The following is a 19,760-nucleotide window of genomic DNA, read 5'->3' as shown; positions in this document are numbered from 1 at the left end:
ATGCTATATGCTATAATTTACCAGGGAGTAATTTGGAGCTGCTAAACATAGTTGACACGGCAACACACGTGATGGAGGTTCTTGAGAACTACAGGGAATCTGTGTGTAAGTATGTCAGTAATATATTTAGTCCATTCATGTCAACTTTCTGAACATGTATTTCATCTAATGTGAAAGTTTACTATTATCTAAATTCTGATGCAATGTACATATAATTGACTATATATGTGTCACCCTTGTAACATACTAGCTGCTTCCTACCAACTTGGCTAGGGAGAATTTTTTTCTTTAGGTTATTCTGGATAGTAAGCCCAGGTTCGACTCCAAGCGGATGCCTTGAAAAAAATAGTAACCTGTGTTAAATTAGCTCCCAGGTAGGGAACCGGGTAATGTTAACATATTTACTCAGCGATACATTCACAGGAATCGCTATGACCCTTGGAAAACTTGAGAAGAGTTCTTTGTGGGGGGGGATGTCACCTTAGTAAAATGCTAGCCGCTTCTTACCAACTCGGCTAGGGAGAATTTCTCTTTAGGTTATTGGTAGAGCATAAGACTCTTAGGGTTAGGGTTAGGGTTAAGGTTAGGCATTGACATATTAATGACCTCTGTTACATATATGATAGATAGTACAGTGTATTGTATGCTTTATATTGTAGATGTAATAGATTGATATGTAACTAATTGCTTATTTGATAGATTTCTTGTGCGATAGATTTTATACATAATAAATTTCCCATGTGATGGATTGTATAATATGAAAGGAAGAAGATTCTTCAGTTCGCTATGAATCATAAAGGCCAAGTGTGTTTTGAACACAAACACGAATTAAAAACTTATTTTGCAAGCTTTCGGAAATTCTGTTTCCTTTGTCAAGCAATGAGTTTAAAGGACGAGTTTCTTGGCTCTTAACCGCTGAAAACAACTCACTTCTGTTTTAAAGCCGCAGCGTGCTGAATCAGTAAAGTCAGCTGCAAAAATTGCAGACATCTTGCCCAATAGCACTCTGTAGTAGGGCTGCAACAATATGATGTGTGACGATATATCACGATGTTTTGAATACGGTATGATACATAATATTTTGTGGGAGGTTACGATGCACCTACAATATTTTCTAGATTTTGTTGTTTCTGAATTTGGTCTTATCATAAAACTCCTATCGGTTCCAACATGGTGAGTGAGAGCTCCAGCTCGGCATGCACGTAGAAAGACGTAAATTGTGTGAAACTTTAATTAAAAGGCATGTCCATTTTGGACCAATTCTATGTCCTGTTGTAATATTGCCATTAAAAATTTGCAACATTCTCTTGGCTTCTGCTGTTACTACATTGTATATATATCTTGACCACAATATCGTGATAGGTATCGTATCGTGACCACAATATCGTGATACGTATCGTATCGTGACCACAATATCGTGATATGTATCGTATCATGACCACAATATCGTGATACGTATTGTAACGTGACCACAATATCGTGATACGTATTGTGTCGTGACCACAATATCGTGATACGTATTGTGTCGTGACCACAATATCGTGATACGTATTGTATCGTGCCCACAATATCGTGATATGTATCGTATCATTACCACAATATCGTGATATGTATTGTATCGTGTCCACAATATCGTGATACGTATTGTATCGTGCCCACAATATCGTGATACGTATTGTATCGTGACCACAATATCGTGATACGTATTGTGACCACAATATTGGGATATGTATCGTATCGTGACCACAATAGCATGATATGTATCGTATCGTTGTGTTATTAAAGTATCAATACATAGCCATACTCTGTATAATATGTAATTAAACAAATATGTAACATGTATATTGAATAATGAAGGCCCATTTTCTTAACTGAAGTGTTTTGAGGTTAATTAGAAATCACAGTAAAATAAAGTGTTAATGAAGACATGTGTTTGTATTTATTTCAGACATCCAAAGGAAGGGGTTGATCTTGTTACAGGTTCTGGCATCTGACAAGTTGTACAAAGATAGAAGTCTTCACAATAAACTCGCCGAAGTTATCAGCATAGCAATGAGGACACATAGCAACAACCTTGGAGTTGTGAAAGAGGTCAGATCAAGGTCAAAATAATCTAAAAGTTACAACAATAAAACTCTCGCATGCACATAATGGCAAGTAATCAGGCTAGGTTTGATCACCAATATCTGTGCATATTTATTAGGGCTACTTGATTCTGATGGGTGAATTGTTTTCAGTACATGTACCATAGGTAATTGGCCTAAAACGATTCCATTTCAGTCACATTAGGTATACACAGATTCATAATGGCTTGTCTCACGCTAAGTGTGGTTGCCAATGTGATGTATGCAGATTATTCCTAATTATAGGGGCTACTTAAGTCTGATTTGTTTCTTGGTTTCCATTCAATAACTGCTCTAAAATCAGTCCAACTTCAACCAAAGATAATTTGCAGATTCATATTCTATAATGCAAAAAACTACTGGAAAGTCGTACACTAAATAAGTCTACACCAAATATCAACCATTGACTAAGCTGTAACATTGTCCCTAAGGAAGGAACTATTAATTCTACACCAAATCTCAACCATTGACTGAAGCTATAACATCGTCCCTAAGAAAGGGAATATAATTCTACATGCTAGCTTATTTAGTAATTAACTCAGAATTACCAGCACACAGGATTGATACATTAATTTACCTACTTCTGTAAAATCATCAAGTAATTGAACATGTTGACTTTATTCCTTTTCTCAAGATACAGTTTCATTCATGCAAAGCACTTTCAGAATTGAGATATTTTTTATAGTCAATGTATTGTCTTTTACATACTCTAAACATCCTCTATTTCGATAGACTTGTGTAGCCATACAGATCCTGTATTCTATAACATGCATCTTCTATTCTGTCTTTGCGTATTGCAGAGTTATCTTCTCTTGAGAGCAGGTATTGATTGTTACGTCATTGGTTTGTGAGAGTAATGTCATAATTTTTTGAGAAAACAGCGTAATTTTCCCACACAAACCAATGACTTAACAATCAATCCCTGCTCACAAGAGAAGATAACTCTACAATACGCAAAGACGGAATTGTGACAAGCTTGTGTAGCCATACAGATCCTGTACTCTGTACTCTAAACATCCTCAATAACGAGAGGCTTGTGTAGCCATGCAGAGCCTGTACTATGTACTCTAAACATCCCCTATTACAATAGGCTTGTGTAGCCATGAATATCCTGTACTCTGTACTCTCAACATCCTCAATAACGATAGGCTTGTGTAGCCATGCATATCCTCAATAACGATAGGCTTGTGTAGCCATGCAGAGCCTGTACTATGTACTCTAAACATCCTCTAATACAATAGGCTTGTGTAGCCATGCATATCCTGGACTCTGTACTCTAAACATCCTCTATTAAAATAGGCTTGTGTAGCCATGCATATCCTCAATAACGATAGGCTTTTGTAGCCATGCATATCCTGTACGCTGTACTCTAAACATCCTCAATAACGAGAGGCTTGTGTAGCCATGCAGATCCTGTCCTCTGTACTCTCAACATCCTCTATTACAATAGGATTGTGGTGGTGCCATGGAGATCCTGTACTCTGTACTCTGAACATCCTCTATTACAATAGGATTGTGGTGGTGCCATGGAGATCCTGTACTCTGTACTCTGAACATCCTCTATTACAATAGGATTGTGGTGGTGCCATGGAGATCCTGTACTCTGTACTCTAAACATCCCCTATTACAATAGGCTTGTGTAGCCCTGCATATCCTGTACTCTGTACTCTAAACATCCTCAATAACGATAGGCTTGTGTAGCCATGCAGATCCTGTACTATGTACTCTAAACATCCTCTATTACAATAGGCTTGTGTAGCCATGCAGATCCTGTCTGAGGGCGGGGGACGTTGGATGAGTGACAGTTTTATCAAGGAAGGGTGCCATGAAATTCTCTTCAGTCTTCTTCAGCGCCATAACTCAGACCCTCGTAAGTAACAAGCCGTTAAAGTCCTATTCAGGTTATAACTCAGACCCTCGTTAGTAACAAGCTGTTAAAGTCCTCTTCAGTGCCATAACTCAGACCCTTGTAAGTAACAAGCTGTTAAAGTCCTCTTCAGCGCCATAACTTAGACCCTCGTAAGTAACAAGCTGTTAAAGTCATCTTCAGCGCCATAACTATGACCCTCGTAAGTAACAATCTGTTAAAGTCATCTTCAGCGCCATAATTCAGACCCTTGTAAGTAATTAAGTCTTCTTCAGTGCCATAACTCAGACCCTCGTAAGTAACAAGCTGTTAAAGTCATCTTCAGTCCCATAACTCAGACCCTCGTAAGTATCAAGCTGTTAAAGTCATCTTCAGCGAAGTAACAAGCTGTGAAAGTCCTCATCAGTGCCATAACTCAGACCCTCGTATGTAACAAGCTGTTAAAGTCATCTTCAGTCCCATAACTCAATCTGTTAAAGTCATCTTCAGCGCCCTAACTATGACCCTCGTAAGTAACAATCTTTTAAAGTCATCTTCAGCGCCATAATTGAGACCCTTGTAAGTAATTAAGTCTGCTTCAGTGCCATAACTCAGACCCTTGTAAGTAACAAGCTGTTAAAGTCATCTTCAGAGACATAACTCAGACCCTTGTAAGTAACAAGCTGTTAAAGTCCTCTTCAGCGCCATAACTCAGACCCTCGAAAGTAACAAGCTGTTAAAGTCATCTTCAGTGCCATAACTCAGCCCCTCGTAAGTAACAAGCTGTTAAAGTCATTTTCAGCGCCATAACTCAGACCCTCGTAAGTAACAAGTAGTTAAAGTCATCTTCAGTGCCATAACTCAGCCCCTCGTAAGTAACAAGCTGTTAAAGTCATTTTCAGTACCATAACTCAGACCCTTGTAAGTAACAAGCTGTTAAAGTCATCTTCAGCGCCATAACTCTGAACCTCGTAAGTAACAAGCTGTTAAAGTCATTTTCAGCGCCATAACTCAGACCCTCGTAAGTAACAATCTGTTTAAGTCATCTTCAGTGCCATAACTCAGACCCTCGAAAGAAACAAGCTGTTAAAGTCCTCTTTAGCGCCATAACTATGACCCTCGTAAGAAACAAGCTGTTAAAGTCCTTTTCAGCGCCATAACTCAGACCCTCATAAGTAACAAGCTGTTAAAGTCATCTTCAGTGCCATAACTCAGTCCCTCGAAAGTAACAAGCTGTTAAAGTCCTCTTTAGCGCCATAACTATGACCCTCGTAAGTAACAAGCTGTTAAAGTCCTTTTCAGCGCCATAACTCAGACCCTCATAAGTAACAAGCTGTTAAAGTCCTCTTCAGTGCCATAGCTCATACCCTCGTAAGTAACAAGCTGTTAAAGTCCTCTGCAGTGCCATAACTCAGACCCTCGAAAGTAACAAGCTGTTAAAGTCATCTTCAGCACCATTACTCAGACCCTCGTAAGTAACAAGCTGTTAAAGTCATCTTCAATGCCATAACTCAGACCCTCGTAAGTAACAAGCTGTGAAAGTCCTCATCAGTGCCATAACTCAGACCCTCGTAAGTAACAAGCTGTTAAAGTCCTTTTCAGCGCCATAACTCAGACCCTCATAAGTAACAAGCTGTTAAAGTCCTCTTCAGTGCCATAACTTAGACCCTTGTAAGTAACAAGCTGTTTAAGTCATCTTCAGCGCCATTATTCAGACCCTCGTAAGTAACAAGCTGTTAAAGTCCTCTGCAGTGCCATAACTCAGACCCTCGCAAGTAACAAGCTGTTAAAGTCATCTTCAGTGCCATAACTCAGACCCTCTTAAGTAACAAGCTGTTTAAGTCATCTTCAGTGTCATAACTCAGACCCTTGAAAGTAACAAGCTGTTAAAGTCCTCTTTAGCGCCATAACTCAGACCCTCGTAAGTAACAAGCTGTTAAAGTCATCTTCAGCCCCATTACTCAGACCCTCGTAAGTAACAAGCTGTTTAAGTCATCTTCAGTGTCATAACTCAGACCCTCGAAAGTAACAAGCTGTTAAAGTCCTCTTTAGCGCCATAACTCAGACCCTCGTAAGTAACAAGCTGTTTAAGTCTTCTTCAGTGCCATAACTCAGACCCTCATAAGTAACAAGCTGTTAAAGTCATCTACAGCGCCATAACTCAGACCCTCGTAAGTTACAAGCTGTTAAAGTCATCTTCAGTGCCATAACTCAGACCCTCTTAAGTAACAAGCTGTTTAAGTCATCTTCAGTGCCATAACTCAGACCCTCTTAAGTAACAAGCTGTTTAAGTCATCTTCAGTGTCATAACTCAGACCCTCGAAAGTAACAAGCTGTTAAAGTCCTCTTTAGCGCCATAACTCAGACCCTCGTAAGTTACAAGCTGTTAAAGTCATCTTCACTCAGACCCTTGTAAGTAACAAGCTGTTACAGTCATCTTCAGTCCCATAACTCAGACCCTCGTAAGTAGCAAGCTGTTAAAGTCCTCTTCAGTGCCATAACTCAGACCCTTGTAAGTAACAAGCTGTTAAAGTCATCTTCAGTCCCATAACTCAGACCCTCGTAAGTAACAAGCTGTTAAAGTCCTCTTCAGTGCCATAACTCAGACCCTCGTAAGTAACAAGTTGTTAAAGTCATCTACAGCGCCATAACTCAGACCCTCGTAAGTAACAAGCTGTAAAAGTCCTCTTCAGCACCATAACTCAAACCCACGTAAGTAACAAGCTGTTAAAGTCATCTACAGCTCCATAACTCAGACCCTCGTAAGTAACAAGCTGTTAAAGTCATCTTCAGTGCCATAACTCAGACCCTCATAAGTTACAAGCTGTTTAAGTCCTCTTCAGTGCCATAACTCAGACCCTCGTAAGTAACAAGGTGTTAAAGTCATCTTCAGCGCCATAACTATGAACCTCGTAAGTAACAAGGTTTTAAAGTCCTCTTCAGTGCCATCACTCAGACCCTCGTAAGTAACAAGGTGTTAAAGTCATCTTCAGCGCCATAATTCAGACCCTCGTAAGTAACATGCTGTTAAAGTCATCTTCAGCACCATTATTCAGACCCTCGTAAGTAACATGCTGTTAAAGTCATCTTCAGCTCCATAACTCAGACCCTCGAAAGTAACAAGCTGTTAAAGTCATTTTCAGTGCCATAACTCAGACCCTCGTAAGTAACAAACTGTTAAAGTCCTCTTCAGCGCCATAACTTAGACCCTCGTAAGTAACAAGCTGTTAAAGTCCTCTTCAGTGCCATAACTCAGACCCTCGAAAGTAACAAGCTGTTAAAGTCATCTTCCGTGCCATAACTATGACCCTCGTAAGTAACAAGCTGTTAAAGTCATCTACAACGCCATAACTCAGACCCTCGTAAGTAACAAGCTGTTAAAGTCATCTTCAGTGCCATAACTATGACCCTCGTAAGTAACAAGCTGTTAAAGTTGTCTTCAGCGCCATAACTATGACCCTGGTAATTTAACATTCATGTGTAAGAAGTCTGCAGAACCATAACACAGACCCGGGTTAGTCACTTTTTCTTTAGCTCACCTGGCTCTGAAGGTTCCTTTGAATGATTTATAGTCATAAATACTAATGTTTTGCATGTACTTTTATTTTAGTGTACTTTTAAGGCTTCAAGTTTGAGACTAATACCAGATGACCGATGCAGGACCATTGTGTCTCTTGTAATGTCATTATTTCTGTATATCTTAACCAAATTATAGACCCAACCTAATTATCGACCCCAACTTATATCAGTGCATTTATAAACAACCTTTGTTTACTGTTACAGAGGTCCATGATCTTGCCAGTGAGTGTCTGTACGTCCTCGGGCTGGAGCAGGTTCTACGCTCTAAGATGTTGTTATCTGCATGTAATACTGGAAATCTACCTGTATGTATAAACTTACCTGTATGTATTGACTTACCTGTATGTATTGACTTACCTGTATGTATTGATTTACCTGTATGTATTGACTTATCTGTATGTATTAACTTACCTGTATTTATTGACTTACTTGTGTGTATTGACTTACCTGTATGTATTGACTTACTTGTATGTATTAACTTACCTGAGTGTATTGACTTACCTGTATTTATTGACTTACCTGTGTGTATTGACTTACCTGTATGTATTGACTTACCTGTATGTATTAACTTACCTGAGTGTATTGACTTACCTGTGTGTATTGACTTACCTGTGTGTATTGACTTACCTGTATGTATTGACTTACCTGTATGTATTAATTTACCTGTATGTATTGACTTACCTGTGTGTATTGACTTACCTGTATGTGTATTAACTTACCTGTATGTATTGACTTATCTGACTTACTTGTATAATTAGCCAGCTGAGTGTCTCTTTGAGCTGGGATATGACTTCAATCATTCATTTAGGTATTGAACACCATTCAATTTGCATTCATAGGCTTATATAGTGGCAATGCCATACAATGGTAAATATATAACTATTAGCTGTTGTATCATCAGGCAGCTGAGTGTTTGATAGAGCTCGGAGCAGACGTCAACTTCGTCCAAGATGGCTGTACGCCTTTGTATATTGCTGTGGATAAACAAGATGAGCAACTTGTCCAACTCCTACTGAAACAGGTCAGTATCAAGTAACAAGAAACCCTTTACAAAAATAACTCATTCACCCCTCAAGACATATTTGAACTCTTCCAATTCAATGGTTTCAATATTTCAGGGGTGAATGAGTTAACAGGAAAGCCAGGGGACCTAGTATGTAATTTGTTGTGATTAGCTCACCTGATGAAGGGAAGAATTTTGTTAAATGGTGCAGAGTCCATCCAATGGCCCTCCATCTGATGAGCAGGTTCTTCAAGGAACTCAGAAACCCAGGGTCAATATGTGTTGTCAGTAGAAACCTGGGGTCAATATATGTTGTCAGTAGAAACCTAGGGTCAATATATGTTGTCAGTAGAAACCTGGGGTCAATATATGTTGTCAGTAGAAACCTGGGGTCAATATATGTTGTCAGTAGAAACCTGGGGTCAATATATGTTGTCAGTAGAAACCTGGGGTCAATATATGTTGTCAGTAGAAACCTGGGGTCAATATATGTTGTCAGTAGAAACCTGGGGTCAATATATGTTGTCAGTAGAAACCTGGGGTCAATATATGTTGTCAGTAGAAACCTGGGGTCAATATATGTTGTCAGTAGAAACCTGGGGTCAATATATGTTGTCAGTAGAAACCTGGGGTCAATATATGTTGTCAGTAGAAACCTGGGGTCAATATATGTTGTCAGTAGAAACCTGGGGTCAATATATGTTGTCAGTAGAAACCTGGGGTCAATATATGTTGTCAGTAGAAACCTGGGGTCAATATATGTTGTCAGCAGAAACCTAGGGTCAATACATGTTGTCAGTAGAAACCTAGGGTCAATACATGTTGTCATTAGAAACCTGGTGTCAATACATGTTGTCAGTAGAAACCTGGTGTCAATATGTGTTGTCAGTAGAGACCTGGGGTCAATATATGTTGTCAGTAGCTACCCATGATGAAGTGCTATAGTTTCCTAAAATGAGCACATTCAAAAATACCTTATCTAAGGCCTACAGCCAAAAACATTAGGATGTTATGAAGATCTTTTTTAATGTATTGGACTTAGATCAAAGGTCATCTTGATTTGCTGTCAAGGTGAGTCCTCAACATAGGCAGTTAGGGGTAAAAAGCTCTGAAAATGTTAAGTGCCAAGTTATGCAAAATGGTCTTGGTATTTAGCTAGTGTATAGCTGCCTGTACACATACCTGTTTGTAAATACATACCTTCTATCAAGGTCAGTATGGTCAAGCTTGGGAAAAACTTCAACAGTTTCTTCTACTGCTCAGCATTTTACAACTTTTATTTTGCAATTAAGGGATAAGCTTGACAAACATGCAACTTACAGGTCAAAGAAAAATCTCAGTAGTTCAGTCGATTTATGTTACTGATAACAGTCCAGGTGAGTGCTACAGACCCGTATGGCCTCTTGCTCTACTTCATCATTATGTTTGTGATGACTATATGTATTATATACTTAACAGCACATCACAGACATACAGAGTCCCCTAAAACTGAGTCTGGACCAGACGACTCATCAGATCACCGGGGCGCTGCTGGGACAAATCAATAAGGACAGAGAGGGTAAGTCATACTGCTGGGACACATCAATAAGGACAGGGAGGGTAAGTCATACTGCTGGGACACATCAATATGGACAGAGAGGGTAAGTCATACTACTGGGACACATCAATAAGAACAGAGAGGGTAAGTCATACTGCTGGGACACATCAATATGGACAGAGAGGGGAAGTCATACTACTGGGACACATCAATAAGGACAGAGGGGAAGTCATACTACTGGGACACAGCAATAAGGACAGAGAGGGCAAGTCATACTGCTGGGACACATCAATAAGGACAGTGAGGGTAAGTCATACTGCTGGTACACATCAATAAGGACAGGGAGGGTAAGTCATACTGCTGGGATACATCAATATGGACAGAGAGGGTAAGTCATACTACTGGGACACATCAATAAGGACAGAGGGTAAGTCATACTACTGGGACACAGCAATAAGGACAGAGAGGGTAAGTCATACTGCTGGGACACATCAATAAGGACAGAGAGTGTAAGTCATACTACTGGGACACTTCAATAAGGACCGGGAGGGTAAGTCATACTACTGGGACACATCAATAAGGACAGAGAGGGTAAGTCATACTACTGGGTCACAGCAATATGGACAGAGAGGGTAAGTCATACTGCTGGGACACATCAATAAGGACATAGAGGGTAAGTCATACTGCTGGGACACATCAATAAGGACAGAGAGGGTAAGTCATACTACTGGGACACATCAATAAGGACAGGGAGGGTAAGTCATACTACTGGGACACTTCAATAAGGACAGGGAGGGTAAGTCATACTACTGGGATACATCAATAAGGACAGGGAGGGTAAGTCATACTACTGGGACACTTCAATAAGGACCGAGAGGGTAAGTCATACTGCTGGGACACATCAATAAGGACCGGGAGGGCAAGTCATACTACTGGGACACATCAATAAGGACCGGGAGGGTAAGTCATACTACTGGGACACATCAATAAGGACAGAGAGGGTAAGTCATACTACTGGGACCCTTCAATAAGGACCAGGAGGGTAAGTCATACTGCTGGGATACAGTCATACTGCTGGGACACATCAATAAGGACAGGGAGGGTAAGTCATACTACTGGGACACTTCAATAAGGACAGAGAGGGTAAGTCATACTGCTGGGACCCATCAATAAGGACAGAGAGGGTAAGTCATACTACTGGGACCCTTCAATAAGGACCAGGAGGGTAAGTCATACTGCTGGGATACAGTCATACTGCTGGGACACATCAATAAGGACAGAGGGTAAGTCATACTGCTGTGACACATCAATAAGGACAGAGAGGGTAAGTCATACTACTGGGACACTTCAATAAGGACCAGGAGGGTAAGTCATACTGCTGGGATACATCAATAAGGACAGGGAGGGTAAGTCATACTACTGGGACAAATCAATAAGGACCGGGAGGGTAAGTCATACTGCTGGGACACATCAATAAGGACCGGGAGGGTAAGTCATACTGCTGGGATACATCAATAAGGACAGGGAGGGTAAGTCATACTACTGGGACACATCAATAAGGACAGGGAGGGTAAGTCATACTGCTGGGACACATCAATATGGACCGGGAGGGTAAGTCATACTACTGGGACACTTCAATAAGGATTGTTTGTATTACACCTGTATGAATTACTTCTGTATGTATAACATCTGTTTGTATTACACCTGTGTGTATTACACCTGTTTGTACTATACCTGTATATATTACACCTGTATATATCACATCTGTATGTGTTACAGCTGTATGTATTACACCTGTGTGTATTACACCTGTTTGTACTACACCTGTATGTATTACACATGTATGTTTTACACTGGTTTTTATTACACCTGCATGTATTACATAATACTGGTATGTGTATTACACATATATGTATTATACCTTTGAGTATTACACCTGTATGTTTTACACCTGTCTATGTTACAACTGTATGCATTACACCTGTATGTATTACACCTGTATGTATTACACTGGTATACATTATAGCTGTATGTAATGTTATCATTTACAGGTTTGATAATGCCTTGGGCTGGCCAGGGCCTCAAAGAGCTCCACCCTGACTGGTTCGTAATGGCTCTGTCTAACCCAACTGGTGTTGGCTCTACTGGTAAGTCTTGATCAGAAGACATCAGGCATGTCCTGAAATACACAGATGCTTTTCTCACTTTAGATGTCAAATTCATATTTGAGTGGTAACTGTTAAAGGAGCAGTTATAGTAATATAAGGTGGTAGCGGCTCCGGTCAGATCACCTTGACCCTGACAACTCCACTTGTTTGTGTTGAGTTCAGGAACCTTTATCTTGATATCTGAAGTAATTCTAATGTTTTAAATGACAGTATATATACACTGTATGGATAGAGATGCTGTACATAGATGTGTTTTGTAAATATTTCGTTACAGAGAGTGGGAAGCTCATCCTGAATAAGATAAAGAAAGGCCAGGAGAAACATGTGTCACGCTCAGCTGTGTTCACAGCCTCCAACAACAACGTAGCACTCGACAACAAATACTTCCGCTACAAGGGAGAACGTCGTCGTCACCATAGCGACGGTTTTGTTAAAAGTGGGTTGTTTGTATTATTTTGATTCCATCTAATCTTCTGTTACAAAGCCGTTTCTTTAGACCAGCCCCATTTTGACCTGAAGCTTAGAGCTACTGACAGCATCTGAAACCTTTTATTAGGGGCAATAGATGATGGACATATAATGATAGGCATAACTATCAATAATTTTTCTCTTGGGCAGATAATGGTAAAATTATTTATTGTCCACGTCTCATTATTTCAAATTGTCATATATTTATGTGAAATAAAATAAGATTTAATCACAGAAATATTATAATAAACCTAAATTTGCTTTTCTAAAAAGAAGAGATTTTGTTTGCAGAGCCATAAGGCCTACAGTCAACTCCTGTAGCTTAGTAGGATAAAGGGCTATAATGTACCGGTTTAGATGACTTTGACGTACTTTAAAGGTCACAGGGATTAATGCATTGAAACATGTATTGATGAACATAAAGAAACAAGATGCCTCAGACGTAATGTAAAGACTTGTATAAAGTGTGAGGGTACCTTAACATTGATATTGGGTCTATATATATATATACATAGCTTGCTAGAGTGAATTTCAGTTGATGTTTATAAAATATTGTCAAGCTAAAAAAACAAATATAAAAACTAAAAGAACGAGTGAGTGCTGGTGGCAACATTATGTTTGGATAACCGATATTGTGTCTGTTGAGCTGAAATAATTGTTGAAATATATGCATAAAGTGAAGTGACATTGTATTGTCATTTTCTTTTTCAGAAAACAATTTCCAACAAAGTGTTCCGGTGGTGCGCCAGGTTTCGTATGAAGGAAGGAGCTCTACACTGAAGCATCAGAAGGGGGAAGGCATTCCGATACCTTTCTCTTTCTCCTCCTCTAATGCGCTATCTCCTGTGACCAGTTACAATAGTCTGATACCGTCTCCGTCCAACAGTCACGGGTCGCCCAGCCCAGAGTCTGTCTCCTCACAGAGACAGCGACCAAAGACTTTGTCCACAGCCCCTCACACCCCAACTCACCCAACACAAAAACAACGACCAAAGACGTTGGCAGGATTTCCCCACATCACACTGGATGACTGTACGAATATTTCTTACTTTAGACTGGCTTACTTGTAGGTTAGACTGGCTGAGGGAGAGAATTGTTTCCTTCAGGGTATCACCCAGCTTTTCACTACTGTATGTTAGATTATAAGGAATTGTGATTAAACCAAATTCAATGAAACCTGGCCACTGTCATCGACTTGTAAAAGCATTTAACCTTCCACCTCGTCGTGTGGTCGAGGCCTAGCTACTTGGGGCAGTCGCCAAGTGCAAACAATCAAAACTCAATAAAACAAGAAATAAATAAGGCCAAATAAAGATATAGCTGTGTTTCCCGTTTCCCGACAGACCCTTTTTTTTCAAGCCGACCCTAATACATTTTGCTTGTCATTATGTAATTGTAATTCTTAGTGCCTTATCATAATATTCATTTAAACACTTGTTGATGAACAATTACTTTAATTCAATTATATAAAGTCCATTCTTCAAATGTACTTAGATGTTACAAGTACATGTACCTTCAACCCCAAACAAAAAGGCCTGATTACAATTTTATTAATAATAATGATTAATTGGAGGTTCTTGTATACCGCTTTATTACAACCTAGTTCGTAGGTCGTCTCAAAGCGGTTTACACATTATTATTTGTGGTTATAGGGCCTTTGCAACCAGCCAACATCTTTTTCAACTCCCTGGGGAGCATACAGCCGGTGCTGCCATTTCGGCACTCACAGCTAGCATTCAACAATTCAAGCACTGCCCAACCACATACTCATTTACAGCTGAGTAGACTGGAACAATTCAAGCAGCGTAAAGGATCTTGCTCAAACATACAACACAGTGCCATGATGTGACTGGAACCCGCAACCCTTCGGTCACGAGCCCGATGTCTTACGACTAGACTACCTTGTCTCCTGATTAATAATATTATTTGATGTTAAAAAAATGAAAATACCACAGTCATAGCATTAGCTACACAAAATAACACTGGTAAACAAATTGAAAACATCAATGACCTTGAAATTACGTTGGTTATTCCATAAACATTTACTAGGTGGGTCAAATAATAATTTACTTCAATCTGTCACTTGGACCTACCTGTTCAACACAAAAACTAGGAATGCAGGGATTTTTTCATTTGTGTATTTGTTTACATGAATAAAGAATTATATATTTGATTCCATTCATTCCTCATTAAAACAATAACATATTTTCAACATTCCAGTAATCAGGAGATTTTCTCCACCAGAAAAAGAATAAAAACAAAATGTTTTCCCTACCTATACATAGCTACCTACCCTTTTTTTATTGGAACCGAAACAGGAAACACACCTATATTTTATTTGGCCTAAGTTATACCTCCACAGCAACGTCAGATAGGTGGGTGTACTGGAATGTACAGACTCAGATGATGTGTTTTCATTATATTTAACATAATAAGAGACAAGTGACATGTAAGAGTTATGCCTTTTTATTCGCAATAATTGTCAAGCAATGCATCATTACGCCACCATTATCCGATGGTCTGTACTTGTTTTATTTCAGACTAAGATGTGAAGATTTGTTATACATATTTATCATGAAATCCTCCATTGGTTTGTATCAAGTTGGTTCCCCATTCTACTAATATATAAGTTGTGCATGTTTAGTTTTGAATTGATTGGAAAAGCAAGATGGCCACCAGGCAGCCATTTAGGATTTGGAGTGATAAAGTTTGTTATCTCTTTTCAAGATGTATTTGAAAGATTTAACCCAAATTGAAGATTTAGGTTTTCTTTGGTCAAAACTTTTGCATGTATAGTTTTGAGACTTATAAAATATGAGGATGGCTTCCAATTAAGTCGCAAATTATTGTTGATAAAATAAGTTTATATTGATGTACAGGTAGTCCTAATGAAGATCGGCCTGTGTTTGAACTTGGTCCCACGTCTCCAGAAGATATCAATGTACCTGTATTTGAGGCGAGTTACAGCGACGTTGACGAATGGAAGACGACAACACTGACAGGAGCGAATGTACCTTACAGTCCGTCCGACCCGCGACTGCGACAGACCGAGAAGGAGGCTACTTCAGTGAGACTCGGCTACAAAGGTATCCCATTATCATAGGAAAAAATGAATATGTAATCAATGTAACGGTATACATGATAAGATCTAGATCTGATTCCCCATACGCAGCATAGCTGAATCAACATCGGTTTGGTGTCAACTTGCACACATTTTACACCTTTGTGTACATATGCTTCACTGGTCATTTGTCTGATGAAGGTGGCAGAGTACATACCATACTAGTCATCGAAACGTCACATAATAACACTTATTGGTTGTGCTACATGAATCTTTTCACAATTCTTACTTACCAACCTGAAGAAAATGTTTAGATTTTTTTTATACATGTTTAAAGTTTGAAAGATTTCTACCAAACGATACAATAATAAGTAGCTGAGAAGTTTTAATCAAAATCAGACAAATTTAAATAGTTGTTATATTGGACAAATATGACAATAGACTTTTATTTAACAGGTGAATGGAAGCGTAAGAAACAAAACCTTTCTCCATCTCTGCCCAAGTTTGAGAGCTGTGCAACGAGTTACAACAACAGGAAGGATCAGCACGGAAGGGTATTGGTGATATAAATATTTATTGTTAAATCTCATCTTTGTTATCTGCATGCTCTTATAATTTATAATTATGGTCCGAATATATTTAAAGTTCATTATATTATCATTCTTTTTTGACTGCTCATTTTGATGCTGATTACACAATCTCTGCCATGTGTTGAAGCTGATACACAGTACACTGAGGGTAATTTTATGATCACATACTATATAACTGGCCAATGATGTATTATCTAGCGCCTGGAGCAGACAAATGTCATACATGTATAGATAAGATAAAAGTCACTAATGTACTGGGTATTTATTGCTGTATCTTGTGGTTGAAAGTGGAAGATAGTTGACCAAAAACATCAGTATGGTGACCGAATTTTATACAACCCAAACATTGTAGTGACACAACACACAAGTACACACAAAGTGGTGACATAACACACAAGTACATGTACACACATAAAGGAGACATATAACACACAAGTACACACAAAGTGCTGACATAACACACAAGTACATGTACACACATAGTGGTGATGTAACACACAAGTACACACAAAGTGCTGACATAACACACAAGTACACACAAAGTGCTGACATAACACACAAGTACATGTACACACACAGTGGTGATGTAACACACGAGTACACACAAAGTGAGTAATACTGTACAATAAGTACAGGTTACTACATTTATTTTGTACACTGCTTTGTAAATTATTACTTATGGATGTTTTTTTCAACCAGTTCACTAGAATAAACTTTACAACCCTTAAAAAATGTATCGAGGATCAATTGTAATGTTTCAACAATTCATAGCAATGCAAACAGTTGTATGATGGAGGCACAGTAGTCTAGTGGGAGGAAGCTGGGCTCGTGACCGAAGGGTTGCGGGTTCGAGTCCCGACATGGCACTGTATTGTTACTTTGAGCAAGATACTTTACTCCGCTTGTTCCAGTCTACTCGGCTGTAATGAGTTTTTTTATTTAAACATATTTTATTGATATAATCAAATGGATTGGGCACAAGTTATAACAATTTATAGAAGCCCTCTCCTCAACTATAATATTACACTGATAGTGATAGTGACATATGCCAATCAAAATAATTGTATTAAGACAAGGAACATAGATAAAAAAGGAAAAAAAGAGAGAGTTTTGGAAGACAGAAGAGATCATAAAGATGAGGAGAGTATATTTTGAATGATACAAAAGGTTCATTCAAAGTATGAATATTTTCAAACCACTTAAACTTAAACTACTGCATGGCATGCACTAGCTACACATTCTTTTCACATCAGCTGCTCGTTTGTCCATATAATACACATTTTTAGAGTTCCTTCTAGGTAACATATCAAAGTGCCATATGCACGGAATTATTTCAATTTGAATAGAATATATATATATATATATACAATTTGCTGAACCTGTAACATTATTGATATTCTATAGACCTACAAAGAAGAATGAGAGGTTTAGGAGAGAAGAGATTATGACAGATTAGATACATATACCAGTTTACCACGGATAATAATTTGCGAACCGCTTTGAGATGAACTACAAACTAGGTTGTGATAAAGCAGTATATAAGAACCTCAAAGTATAATTATTATTATATCTTTGTGATTTGTCTGTGTTCTGTTCTTTAAAATATTCTGTGTAAATGATTACAGAGACTCTCCGTACCTGCTCTAGGGATCGAAGGAGACCTCAAGTTACGAGGACACAGGAGGCGTAACAGTGAGGGACATGTGACGAGGTCACCGATCAGTAGTGTGGACTCCATGTCATCAGGTATTCACTCTCAGTGCTTTGTACAGTCCTTGGTTACCATGGTTACATTAACACCCATATATATAGTCCGTGGAGCTGTGCATATCTCCTTAACTCATTCACCCCTGAAGACACATTTGAACTCCTCCAATTCAAAGGTTGGAATAGTTCATTTTGAAATTTCAGGGGTGAATGAGCTAATTCTGCTCTGTATATCACTTTTAGATTCCATTCATTACATCTAATGCTTTGGTAATAGTTTAAAAGACCTATTTTAACACCAGGTCAGAAACATAATTCATTTGGTAACATGCCTGAAAAAAGAGGGTAGGTTGGTAGGCAAATCATTTTAATTTAATTTATTTATTTTTTATTTTCCTGAATCAATATTATGCTTTGTATCAAATTTTACAATGCATTGATACACATGACAATGGCCATGCATTAATTTGTCGAGAATAGGATCTAACTCCTTTAACAAGAAGAACGTGCATTTTGATATCTTGAGTGGCTGTGAGCATTGCCAGGCTAATAAATTAAGCGTAGATACAAATAAGTGATCAATTTTCTAGGGTAGGCAGGGAAATCTAGGGAAGGTCAGGATACCTGAAACACATACAGGTTTTTATACTTTTATTGGAATGACGGGACGTAATATGTTATCACGCGGGCGGGTGTGTAGGCGCGCACGAACAGTGTCTGGTCGATATCTCAAGTATTTTCAAGGAATTAACTTAAAACTTCATAGGAAAGTTCATTATCATGATAGCTCAGACAAGTTTGATAACCATAATTATTGGAATTTAATAAACAGAGTTATGGCCCTTTATTTAATTGCCAAAACAGTGTCCGCTCAATATCACAAGTAAGTTTCAACGGATTAGCTTCAAACTTAATAGAAAGGTTCATTATCATGATGGCTCAGACAAGTTTGGTAACCATCGTTGTCCAACCGTAATTTATGGAGCTATGGCCCCTTATGTTCAACCATACAGACAACTGCTCATTGAATGTATGGTGAGCGTATTATGTTCCGATTCCACAGTACCCATGTTTTGGCCTAATACACATTAAACATATACTGTCTCAAAGCAATGCTATTGTGCAACTCATTATGTTGGTGTAAAAATGAGAGGTTATTGCTGTCATGAAAATTATATATTGAATTATTCTGCCTGAAAAAATATAATTTACCTATATAATTAAAATATATATATATATATTTAGACCAGGAGAGGAGGGTGACGAGCCCTGACCAGGCCCTGTTACAGCCTTCCCTATTTGACCTATCCTGTAATGCTCTTACCTCCCTTGATTCACTGGTGAGCATATTTCCAGACCTTGCTCAAAGCTTCAGTTGTCTCACCAAGCTCTTCATACATGACAACAAGATCACAAGCCTTCCCGACAAAATGTTCCAGGTAATTAGTTAGGGGTAGGTAGACATTCATGTACATCAGGTAATAAATGTATAAAAACACTCATGTATACATGTATCAGGTGTTATAGACACTCAGGTATACATGTATCAGGTGATATAAACACTCAGGTATACATGTATCAGTTGATATAAACACTCAGGTATACATGTATCAGTTGATATAAACACTCAGGTATACATGTATCAGTTGATATAAACACTCAGGTATACATGTATCAG

General features: G+C 38.6%; 1 protein-coding gene across 3 annotated transcripts in view; it reads left to right on the top strand.

Moving 5' to 3' along the window:
- LOC110453480 (leucine-rich repeat serine/threonine-protein kinase 2-like) overlaps window positions 1–19,760 on the top strand; it is a 69,701-nt gene that overhangs the window by 2,315 nt on the left and 47,626 nt on the right. For all 3 annotated transcript variants that reach the window (XM_021502453.1, XM_021502445.1, XM_021502437.1), the window contains exons 2-14: window positions 25–105; window positions 1,949–2,091; window positions 3,873–3,993; window positions 7,753–7,853; window positions 8,450–8,569; window positions 10,010–10,109; window positions 12,140–12,235; window positions 12,531–12,692; window positions 13,436–13,756; window positions 15,604–15,810; window positions 16,242–16,339; window positions 18,001–18,121; window positions 19,328–19,521. In XM_021502453.1, the coding sequence (XP_021358128.1) occupies window positions 72–105; window positions 1,949–2,091; window positions 3,873–3,993; window positions 7,753–7,853; window positions 8,450–8,569; window positions 10,010–10,109; window positions 12,140–12,235; window positions 12,531–12,692; window positions 13,436–13,756; window positions 15,604–15,810; window positions 16,242–16,339; window positions 18,001–18,121; window positions 19,328–19,521 (1,818 nt within the window). In that variant the 5' untranslated portion in view covers window positions 25–71. The remainder of the gene's footprint in view (window positions 1–24; window positions 106–1,948; window positions 2,092–3,872; window positions 3,994–7,752; window positions 7,854–8,449; window positions 8,570–10,009; window positions 10,110–12,139; window positions 12,236–12,530; window positions 12,693–13,435; window positions 13,757–15,603; window positions 15,811–16,241; window positions 16,340–18,000; window positions 18,122–19,327; window positions 19,522–19,760) is intronic.

This window comes from Mizuhopecten yessoensis, unplaced genomic scaffold, assembly GCF_002113885.1.
Source record: "Mizuhopecten yessoensis strain PY_sf001 unplaced genomic scaffold, ASM211388v2 scaffold855, whole genome shotgun sequence".
In the NCBI taxonomy this organism is placed as follows: domain Eukaryota; kingdom Metazoa; phylum Mollusca; class Bivalvia; order Pectinida; family Pectinidae; genus Mizuhopecten; species Mizuhopecten yessoensis.
The sequence above is the reverse complement of the archived record's forward strand: the minus strand, read 5'-3'. Positions and strand labels throughout refer to the sequence as shown.